Source organism: Girardinichthys multiradiatus, chromosome 8, assembly GCF_021462225.1.
Source record: "Girardinichthys multiradiatus isolate DD_20200921_A chromosome 8, DD_fGirMul_XY1, whole genome shotgun sequence".
NCBI lineage: Eukaryota > Metazoa > Chordata > Actinopteri > Cyprinodontiformes > Goodeidae > Girardinichthys > Girardinichthys multiradiatus.
In genome coordinates this window covers 18,061,527-18,073,320 of record NC_061801.1, presented here as the reverse complement: position 1 = coordinate 18,073,320, position 11,794 = coordinate 18,061,527, and the positions used below count along the sequence as shown (strand labels likewise).

General features: G+C 39.2%; 1 protein-coding gene across 2 annotated transcripts; it reads right to left on the bottom strand.

The window, feature by feature from the left end:
* On the bottom strand, positions 1–10,694 carry btc (betacellulin, epidermal growth factor family member). 2 transcript variants are annotated; one of them, XM_047373692.1, is made up of 5 exons: positions 9,503–10,694; positions 8,851–8,961; positions 4,415–4,529; positions 4,105–4,251; positions 1–1,131 (listed from the first exon to the last, which is right to left on the bottom strand). In XM_047373692.1, the coding sequence occupies exons 1-5, from the start codon at positions 9,540–9,542 to the stop codon at positions 996–998; spliced, it is 549 nt and encodes a 182-aa protein (XP_047229648.1). In that variant the 5' UTR covers positions 9,543–10,694; the 3' UTR covers positions 1–995. The 2 variants fall into 2 exon arrangements, with proteins under 2 accessions (XP_047229648.1, XP_047229649.1); XM_047373693.1 differs by having other exon boundaries at positions 8,860–8,961; positions 9,503–10,690.
* Between the last annotated feature and the right edge of the window lie 1,100 nt (positions 10,695–11,794).

Here is an 11,794-nt window from a genome sequence, read left to right as displayed (position 1 = left end):
TACAGTACACAACAGTATGTTTATTGACAGGTGATATATATGGCAGAGGCAGATTTAACTGCGTTACTTTCTGCATAGATACATGTTGAAACCTCGGTGAACGTTTGGCAGCTCTGAAACTGTTTCCAACAGAGGAGCACTGTCAGCCTGTGCACACAGACTCAGCTGTTCTCTTCTGTAGCCTCCAGGCTGCACGTCTCCACATATATAGATTAAAAAAAAAACTCCAGCACTAGATCTACTTGTCCTCTATGAGCCGTGCAGGTAATGTAGCTCCAGCTTTTATGGGGCTCTTCTTGCATTGGTCATGTGCATGAGTAAAAATATTGTCTGCGAGCTTAAGCGGAGACGTGGCTCTATAGTGATATGTTAAAAGGTAAAACTGGCCATTTTGTGGCGCAGATAAAACGGTGACATTACACAAAAGCCAGTCAAGCAGTAAACAAACCCAAGGCTGTAGTTGTCAGATTCGGTATTTAAATCTATTTAAAGGTTGATGTATGTAGCTCAACTTCCCCAAAAGGACAGTCGTTTTCTTCTCGTTTGTCTCCCACAGTCACCAGTTCCAAGCCAACCTGGCTGACTGTTATCACTGGCTGCCAGCTGGCCTCATAGCTTTTTCCAACATAGCAACAATTTATTTAGTGCTGCGTGAATAGCAGTGAAAAGCCATGTCTAGTGCTCCACATCTTTTAAAACAAAAGCCTCCTCTCCAGCACCCATGCAGATGCACACTCCTCGATGGCTCATAAATCCAGGAGGGCATCTTCCTCGCCTTCCAGAAGTCTGTTTAATTTTTCAAATACAGCAGCTTTGAAAGGAAAGAAGGGAGCTTCTGAGCATTTTCTTGTGAAGTGGTATTCCTTATGGGCCCAGGTGCTGTCCAGGGACCACCTGAGGCTCACTGCTCTCACAGTGAGACTGTAGCCAGAAACTATCCCATATTTATACATGGAATGGTAATGATCGGCTTGTGGTCGGCTCTGACGGAGTCCTCATACTGAGTTGGTATGTGTTAGCTCTGTTGAGTCTGGCGTCATTCCTGTACTGTCCAGCATGGTGTTCTTCTCTGTCCCATTTTTTGGCTCTTCCGTCTGTCTTCTTCTCCGTCCACACAATCTGCACCTGCGACTGAAAAGGAGAGTACCATGGTACATATGGAGGGCAACGATTGAAATGACTGCAAAACCAAATTTGTTCAGCTACTTCAATATGACTTCAAAGGAACAGCTAGTGTAAAACTTGGATAAAGCCTGCCAAAAGTACGATCAGAATTAGCTGCACCATATGTTGCCTGTCCAATTTGGATGCTGAGAAGATAGCTATGTTTAGGAAAAGTGTTTGGAAAAGAACACAAACTTTTAATTTACACACACATACACATATATATATATATATATATATATATATACATATATGAGGTGAATTGACACAATATTTTTAATTTTCTTACAAATAAAAATCTGTGTATAATGGTGAGCATTTATATTCAGCCCTGAAGTCAAAACAAATTACAGAATCACCTTTTGCAGCAGTTTCAGTCACAAGTTTTTGGGAATGTTTCTATACCAACTTTGGTAACTGTGCAGCTCTTGCCACAGATTTCTTAATTTTATTTTGACTAGACCATTTTTACAGCTGAATATCATTTGATCTAAACATTGTACCTCTGGCTCTATGTTCGGGGTTGTTGTCCTGTTGGACAGTACCACTTCAACAGACTCAAGTCTTTTGCAGCCTCTAATAAGTTTTCTTCCAGGATCCTGACAGCATGGTGTTGCTACCTCCAAATATTATTGTAGGGATGCAGGGTTCAGGGTGATATACAGTGTTAGTATTCCCCCACACAGTGTTTTGTATGTAGGTCAATAAATTTCATCTTTGACATGTTTGGCAAACTTTAAACATGACTTGTTATAGCTTTCTTTCAACCATAGCTTTCTTCTTGCTACTCTTCCACCTGCTTGCCTGGTCTGTCAGTTTAGGCAGATACTCTTTCTGTTTTCAGATGATGGACTGAAAAACCAACCTAATCCAGACCTGTTTGGTATTTTTCTAGATTGTGCTAGATTTTATTTAGCAGTATCTGAGTAAAGGAGGATGAATAGAAATACATGTTTTCAGACACATTTTTAATAATAAAAAAAAAAAATCATGTGTTCTTTTACCTTTCACTTAAAATTATGTAGTACTCTATGTTGGCCTATCACACAAATCCCCGTATAAAATATTTTGATATTTTTGGCTGTTACATGAAAAAATGGAAGAAATCTGTAGGGATATAACTACAGTTTCCTTGCTGTTTTACACATCTATTCATGAGTCGGTGTAGACTTCTTACTCAATCAGGTCATAGTAATCTTGTGATCTGGAGTACAAGCCAATGACACTTCCAGTCCAATAAAAACAAGTCCATTCACTAACTCCACTTAGTTTACAGACTGAGCTTTAGCCTATGCCTCTTAACAGATGTGATAAGAAAATCATTTTTGAGTAAACAGTTTTGAAGAAAAACTTCACCACGTGAACAGAGACAAAGACTGAATCCCAGGAAGATAGTGTCTTGCAAGTTGACGATTTTACAAATCTCTTTGCAAACGCATTTATTGCTGTGTCCATCCATGATTTTTACTGCAGTGTGCATACAACACAGTCATGATCATAGTTTACTAGTTCCTGGACAGTAATAAAATGGACCAGACAAGAAAACATGTGATGAATCAATTGTATGACAGAGCACGTTACTCAGCAAACTACAACAATCAGTTGCTCAGATTTTATATTTTATAATAGCATAATATACTTTTTAACATTTTTAGAAATGTAAAAACAATTTAGTTTTTAGCCAAGTCCCCTCAACACAGTGGAGGGGTTTCTGCACCCCTCCTAAGGGTTATGTTGTCTGGGGCTTCGGCTCCTGGTAGGATCCTCTATGGCAAATTGAAAGGCAAACCTCACCCGGATTAAGGAGACTCGGATACCGTTCAGAAGCCAGGCCTGGAGGGGGGAGGCTCGCTGGCCGGTGCCTGGTTGTTGAGCCTAGCCTCCTGGGCCTTCGCTGAGAAGAAGCTACAGCAAGTCCCCTGCACATGGATTCACCACTCGTAGAAAGGATTGTTGGGATTTGGTGGAGAGGGGGCCTAGGCATGCTAATTCTAGGCTGCATAATCTGGCCTTGGGAACATGGAACATCACCTCACTGGTGGGTAAAAAGTCGGAGTTTGTGAGTAAGGTTAAACAATACCAGATAGATACAGTTGGACTTATCTTACAGCTTGGTCTCGGGAACCCAACTTCGGGAGAGTAGGTGGACTTTCTCCTACTCCAGAGCTGCTCAGGGAGAGAAGCGTCAGGCAGGTACTGGGATACTCAAAAGCCCCCCGCTGAGCGCTGTGGGAGATGTTCCTGGTAGGCTAAAGGGTTGTGTCTTTGCAACTTCAGGTTACAGGAAGGAAAGTTCTGACTGTTGTCTGTACTTATGCACCAAACAACAGTTTTTGGAGTCTCTGGTTCGTGTCCTTGAAGAGGGTACCTTTTTGGGATTTTCTGGCATTCCTAGGGGAATTCACTGCCCATATGGGCAATGATCGTGTTACCTGGAGGGATGGGATTGGGAAACACAGCCTACATGATTGAAATCCAAGTGGTGTTTTGTTTTTGGACTTGTGTGCAAGGCTTGAACTGCTCAGAACAAACACCATGTCTGACACAGGGTTGCTCAAAAGTGTACTTGGTACCAGGCCACCTTGGGCCAAAGGTTAATGAGGGATTTGTAATCATATCATCAGACCTGCTGTTTCACATCTTGGACACTCAGGTGAAGAGAGTTGCAGACCTGTCAACTGATCAGCTGGTAGTGAGTTGAATCCAGTAGCATGAGAGGCTGCCGTTAAAAATTCAGACTTTTATGATTATTCATTGAATGCATCATTTCAGATCTGTCACTGTGGATGCGGACGGAGGGCAGTGAAAACACAGCGGGGATATTTTAACCCCCAAAGAGCTCCAAGTAAAAGATAAAATCATTATTGACAGTTGGATCTGGGAAGGCAAACTGTTCCTTTAAGAAAATGTATGTATGTTGTTAGAAATATTTTATCTTACTGTGAACAGATGCAGATGGAAACAACGAGGATCATCAAGAACAGGAGCCCTGCAATGGTGACACCTATTATGATTTGTTGTCTCTCTCCTCTTAACCAGTCCAAGTCCACATATTCACACCTGGCACCGGTGTAATGGCTCTGACACCTTAGATGAGGAAAACAGAGATGTTTAAAGCTTTCATTTTCATATTTTCTTTTTACATGAAAACCTTCCACTGCCAGTTGTTTGTGTGCTTCTATAAAGGTAATTTCATTGCTTAATCGTTTCTACATGTCCATTCAGTAACATTTTCTAGAAAATCTCTTACTTGCAGGATGGTGCCTCCTGTTCCTTAACGTATCGGCACTCTCCATGAACACAGTAATGTGACAGCTCCTCAGGACATTTCGAGAAGTGGCCATCCCACTGTTCAGGATTTTTTTCTGTTGGTCAAATGAAATTACATTACCTACTTATATTGAATTAATTGGTACTAACACAAGATCTCCAAATCACTAATGAAATTAAATTTTCATAAAATAACTGTTGTTTTTTTTTTTTACACTCATCTACATCATTAATGTTTTAAAGTAATTTTACTTTTAAATGTCATTTTAAGATCTCAATCCTTTTTGGAACTTGGTTGAAATGACCTTGTAAAAACTACTCTGTTAAGTACATTGGACTTGCTTTAAACCAGACCCTGCATTCATGCGTCACATCAAAATATCCTTTTTGTTGATGAAAGTACTACATGTCCATCCAGGACTTATACAGGTCTATGGTCAGGAAAAGAGCTGCTAAAATCTCTGCAGACCCCACACACCCTGCACATAAACTGTTTAGAGTTTTACCTTCAGGCCATCGCTACAGAGCACTGTTCACTAAAACCAGCCGCCACAGAGACAGTTTCTTCCCCCAGGCTGTTTCTCTGATGAACATTTAATAGAGTACCAAACAACTGCATACTGAAGTTGCAAATGCACCTTTGTATATATGTATATTTAAGTACATAAAGATATATGCATAAATATACCTTATAACGCACCTTTGTATATATGTATATTTAAGGACATAAAGATATATGCGTAAATATATCTTATAACGCATTAAACAAAAAAAAAAACAAAAAAAACCCAGAGAGCAAAGTGTACCGGAGTCAGATTCCTTGTTTGTATGTACGAACGTGGCAATAAAGCTGATTCTGATTCTGACATAAAACCTGAGTTCATGAACAATATTCAGTTTAATCTCAAATGTTATGTTTCGCTCTAAGATCCGATGGTTAAACTGGTATATTACACAAATTCCCCCACCAAGATAAAATAACCCACTAGACAAAAATGGCTCATGGAACATAAAGAGCAAAAGCTGTTGATTTGGCTGTCAAACACTAGGTTTTTATCTCATGAAGTGTCAATGACGGGCCAAAATAGGCCTAGTCAACTACCGCCTCACATATCAACCAATGGGACCCAACAGTCTGGTGCCAAGTCCTACAATCCAACTCTCATGGGTCCAGTCTTTATGTCCACGCAGGCATTAGCAATTTTACTCAAGCTATTATAATTTATCAAAAATAAAATGACAACAGTTTTAAATTCCTGCAATCCCTGTTCTTAATCTAAGGTTAAAAAAGAATGGCTGCACAAATGAACATTTAGTAGATCATACATCAATACTCTTGATAATGACTGAATACTTTGATGTAATGTTTAGTAAAACTAGCTAGATTTCTGAGTAAACATTCCACACCATGGGATATAGGCTCTTGGTCAGGTCCTTCTTGGAAAAGAGATTTTATCTCAAAGGACTTCCTGTTAAAATAATGGTTAAAAAAATTAAATACGGTCAAATATTCAGCAAATGACGCATACATTATTATTATTATTTATTTATTTTTGCAAAAACAAATTTGACACTTTTGTAACCCTATGCTCCATGATTACGTAAACATGTGAAGCCAATGTCTAGGTTAAAGCTTTCACTTTCCTTTTTTAATATATGATTGGGATACTACTTTCATTGTTAAAGTACGCAACTACCATAAGACTGCATCATTTACTTCTGATAGCTTCAGCATGGGGATTGTTTTTGCATAAATAAACATTTGCAATGGGTGAGCAAATAAGTCTATTTTCCCTATCTATTTGTGTAACTTTGCCACAGTCTGTCAGCCTGCCACTATGACGTAAATTCTCAACCTCTGCCATGACCTGATTTATTAATAGACTGTTTGCAATATGATCCAGAGAGGAAGACTATTCAAATCCAGTAAAGGCCTGGTGTCATCAAGGACTCCTTAACCACATGGCTCAATTAGTATAATTCTTTGCTAATTTAAACATGAAAGTTGGAATTTCCATCCTCTCAACTATGTCCCACACAGGTTTTTATTTTAGCTTGCTAGCTAATCACACGATGAAACAGCTGTTGAACTTCTGACCACCTGTTTTCACGTAGCACTTCTTGAAAAGCTGCCGCTATCTTTACAATCCGCTTTGGTGAAACTGTCCCACAAAAAAATGAGCTTGTAAAAGAATACTGCCCTCCAGGTGACATCAATGACTGTGCTCTATTTGTTAGCTGAAACATGAGAACCGACTAGCAGCCATGACCCCATGGAGTTAAAAAGAAGCCTCTCGTGTTGCAAGGTTTATTGAGCATGAAGATACATGTATTTGCAGTTTGTAGATGTTTAGCCAAGATGGCAAGATGAATACAGCCTTCATTTTTGGTGACAGTTAAGGTAGAAGAGTAAATTGCCAGCATAGCCTTTTCATCATAGCATGGGTTAATTTTAAAAGATGTTAGCTGTCAGGGTTTTTAACAAGTTATGAGAATCTCACAACTCATTAAACTATTGCTCTTATTTTATTCAGCTTAGAGGTAATAGCTTAAGGGCATAAAAGCAGGCAGTTGCTAAAATTGCTAATTAATATTCTATTATTTGTATGAAAATTACTCCTTATTAAGAAATTTACGGAGTATGCTTTCAAAGAATTGTTCAAAAGGTATGGTCCCATTGTGTACCATCCCCTTAAAACTGTCTGAGTCTGAGGTACATCATTTCATTACTACTTGTAAAAACCAGTAGGACATACCAGTTAGTGATTTATCAACTGCCAAACCAACCAAGGCATTTGTGCTAAAGGTTATGTCCCTCAGCAGAAATGAGACTTTGACCACATATTCTTTTCATTTCAACCATGACAGCAACAACTGCCAAAATAACCAAAATCTTTCTGGTGAAAAAAGGTCTTTAAACACGGATGACTTAGACCATTTCATCTTTTACTTCAGTATTTAATTTTTCTATCAAAACAGTGATTACTGCCCAGAAGAACAAGGCAATTCTGGAATAAATAATGTCTTTTAGAAGTGATAAGACTGAGACCATATTATCTTTCTTACCTGTTCTTTATTTTTCTGTTTTAAGGTATGGTAATTTAGGCAGTTATGATAATTTTGGCACATTTTAGGAAATTCTGTAAAATCTTTCCGGTAATTTTGTTATTTACTATTTAAATGTCAGAATAACTAATCCATTTTTTCAAAGTGACAGGAGGTGGACTAAAGGTCTGGTTATATGGAAGCATGTGGAGCACTTGGCAGATCCCTGCATAAAAAGCTCTTAACAGCACATTGAGCGACCTTTAAAAGCAATGGTAATAGAGTAGTAACTCCTCTTTTATATGTAAGTAGCTTTGAATGAAATCATAAGCAAAATTAATATAATGTGAATTCTTAGTAATATCTAAACATACTAAACTGGGAGGGTGGGGGTTAGTTTGTCTTTGGAGGTCACAATTTGCAGGTTCTGAACTGGAAAAACATATAGAAAGCCCACCCAAGTTGGAATTTTGACTGTCCAAGTCGGAGAAGCCTCAAGTTTAAATTTAATATAACTTCCGTGCATATAAAATGTACTGAACATTTTTTCTTACTTTATTTTAGTTTATTTATTGGAATAAGGGACATACATAAATCAGTCTATCATGTAAATATGCAAGATTTAACCACAAAGGCTACATTTACATCTGCAGTCCCTGGCAGGTTGATGGTATAGAACAGCAGTAAAACATTAATCCGTAGTTAATGTAAACATATTTTGAAGAACTAACCAAACTATCACTAATCTTCAGGTTCCGTCAGGACAGCATTACACGTATAAACTGCCCTATAAAGAGAATGCTGACTTCCCATAGGCACTTTTCCTTTTTGGGATCTTGGAGTCTCCTCTTGAGGTATAGATTCTATGTCATAGAAGCAGCAGCACGCATACTATGCAGTCTCTATTTGTGGACACTCTTTTTAATTATTTATTTAAAATGTATTTCAATAGAATAGAAAGAAATGTGTTGTGACTGACTTGTATTGCCAGTAGTGATTAGCATCACAACAATAAGGAAATTCCTCTATCCCTCTTGAATGCATTCACACCCAACATGAATGCATTCAACTTAGGTGTGTCCTCATTCACAGATACAGGTTCTTATCACCAAGACAAATTGAGGGCAGCATATTCCTTTACTTTCTTTCAAGATGAAACATTTAATTTCCTATTTTCATGCAAATCAAGTTGCCATGGGTGAATAGGAAAAAGTGAAACGTCAAAGCCAGGCCACAAAGACCACAATCCAGTCATAGACGTCTGATACTATTTACCTAGACTGCTTTGACCAGTTCAGTGTGTGCTTTGTTGAACGTGTCATTTATACCTCAAAGCTCTCAGTCATTTATGACATCAGAGAGGGATTGTACCATTTCTACCTGTGCAGTTGCCTTTCTTGCCATGAAGGTGACAGGCAGTTTGGTTGGAAGACTCATTGGTAGCGTTCCATTCTGCCAGGCAATATTTCCAGAAGGATAGAGCTGCAGACAGAGGTATAAACAAAAAGCCAGTCACACACATACATTTAGGTATATGTTCACATGCAGTGCACAAACACATCAGCCAGTTTGTGACCACATTCCACTCATTAGATCTGCGTAAATGGTGTCACTCTGTCTACCTTGCTTTAATAACTTTATAGCAACTCTCAGAACAAATCATATTTTATTGCAGAATGTTTCAAACTTTAGACAGGAGGATTTCCAATGTCATAATTAGTAAAGAGACAGATAATATATTGCCGATGTACAGGCTCTCCCTGAATAATTAACCAACTCAGCAGCTTTTTACAGATATTGGTTAGTGAGAAAATGCTGTCTTAAATTCAGGTTTGACTGAACCAACAATTAACTTTTCTTTCAACAGAAAACATGTACAAGAACCATGCAATAAAAAGATTTATTTTTCCATTTTTACCATACTAAACAAATCCTTTCAGATTTTGTAACTACAGTATAATAAAGCAGTAAAGAAGGTTGATGGCTCATTCTAACAAATAAGCACAATAAATGTGAATCCTACCTGTCAGTAGTACTACATAGAGTCCGTGCATCTTAGCCATCTCCTCACTTGACAAAAATTCTCATTTGAGTTACAAAAATTCCCAGACATACACAAAGAGAAATCCAGGTAGTTTAAATTCTTTTTAGGGGTCAGGGACCTTCGACAAAAGTGTGGATAAGTTGTGAAAGTTTCCCAGAGGTGTGTCCTATTGTGGTTCTTCATTGATGGCAGCTACATTCACATTAACCAGAAAAAGAACAAAAACAAAACTTAAAGCTTTAACCAGAGCAGACGTACTAAGATCGCAGCCAAGAGCGGCTCTCTGGATTGTGAGAGGGCTCAGCTGCAATTTGTGAGTCTAGAAAGGGGAGGTGGCAGTGAAACCTAACTCTGCCCTCCACCCACATCTTTAAAGGAGAAGACAATTCCATTGAAGGTATTCAGGTTGTTTCCTTTTTAAGGAACAAGTGCTTTCTATGCCTGACGTTGTTTTCTTTGGAGTGACGTTAAAAGTTGGGTGGTTGTTGTCAACAAAGGGCAGCCAGTTTACCGGATAAATGCTTATTATTTATACTTTTTGTTGCATTGTGTTTTAGAGCTGTGCAAATTAACTAAACTAACATAGTACGAAAAGATGTAGAAGGACAAAATGACTTATTTTTTGTGTACAGAACCAACTCCTGCACATATGACAAAGTTGATAAAAGTTTACATTTCAGAGGCTATCAATGAAATGGTTTATTTTCCCTGCTTATCTGAAACTGTATGACATACTTTTCAACAGTGTTGCAGCTTCAAATGTATTTGGAGAATGATGTTATGATTATGCAATATATCATATAAATCATTTAAATTATTTTCGTTAGTTTTACTGTTATTCACAGAAATTATATTTGCGTTACCTTTTACACATTTGCAATGCTTTAGCAGATGTTTCAGCTGTAAGTGATTGCATTAGGCTGGAGAAACTCAACATGCCCATTGTGTTATTCACAACCTAACCACCAGATGGCACAGTTTGACACTTTAAACAGAAAGAAACTGGGCAATACACGACTGTAACAAGGAAAACTGAAATGTAGAAAAATTCAAAAATGCAACCTGTCTTTTTATAGGACCACTAACAATACTTTCTTTTTTTTTTTTTTTTTATTAACCATGACCTGTCCGGCAGAGTAGCGCTCAGAATTGTTGTCTGAGTGCCAAGAAAAAGCCCAACAGATTTACTTTCACAAGTGGAGCATTACAGCTAACGCTTTAAAGCTGTGTTTGATATTTGTAAAAGAAACTTTATTAGAAACTGCTTTGGTGTTATTTCAATTGTTACCTACACGGGGACACAAAAGAAAAGGAAAAAATAAGAAGCAAGAAAGAGACAGAGACAGAGGTGGGGCAAAAAGGAAAAGGGGAGAGAAGGAAAAAAGAATGGAGGAAAGAAAGAAAGATGAAAAGAATACAAGATAACACCCTCCTTGCGTCTACACCTGCAGAAACATACATAAGTTTTTTTACCGAAAAGTGCACAGTATTTATGAGTGCAAGATGTATTTATTGGTAAATGCGGCTCAATATAGAACATTTGTGCATCTGTTAACACCTGGATCTAAACACCTGTGGGTCAGAGTGTGAGCACGCTTGTGTATACAAGGTTTCTCCAGAAGAACATGGAATAGTGAGTGTGAGGAGCCACAGACCTCCCCACCTGGACCCGGGACAGATATGGAGGAGACACGACCCATAGACATCCATAGGCCCCCCAAAGCACAGGAACCGCTGGGGTACCATCGCCGGGACTACCGCAACCCCCCGGAGAAGATCAGGGGAGAGTCACAGGGTAACCACCCAACAGCCACAGTGCAGAAGCCCCAGGGAGCTGCAGCGACAAGCCCACAGACCCTGCCAGAAGCCGTCTACGCCCCAGCTGATCCAGCCATGGACCCAGAGACCCGAATCCCCGGGACATATCACTCCCCAAGCAGAGGCCCAACAGAGCCCAGGGGTCCAGGCCTCGGCAAGCAGCCATCGGCACACACCAAAGCACCCTGCCCCGGACACAGAGAACCACAAGTACACCAGCAGGCAGTGACACCAACCACCGGCAGGTAGTGTGATGGGGAGGAAATAGGCCCCACATTTGATGGGGGGTCTAAACTGATCCAGGAGAGGGAGGCCAAGACCCAACCTCACACAAAAAACAAGCACACACAGTCACAATCACTCATTCCCACCCTCATGCAGTACACATAAAAACACTCACACCCACGCACCCAAAACAAAGATAAACAACAATGGACGTCGTCCACTTGCTCA

What these genes read in the sequence shown, in the direction of transcription:
- btc (XM_047373692.1), bottom strand. Translation starts at nt 9,542, where the DNA reads ATGGCTAAGATGCACGGACTCTATGTAGTACTACTGACAG. An exon ending in CTATGTAGTACTACTGACAG is followed by an intron (nt 8,962 to 9,502) that starts GTAGGATTCACA and finishes CTCTGTCTGCAG; the next exon opens with CTCTATCCTTCTGGAAATAT. An exon ending in CAACTGCACAGGTAGAAATG is followed by an intron (nt 4,530 to 8,850) that starts GTACAATCCCTC and finishes TTTGACCAACAG; the next exon opens with AAAAAAATCCTGAACAGTGG.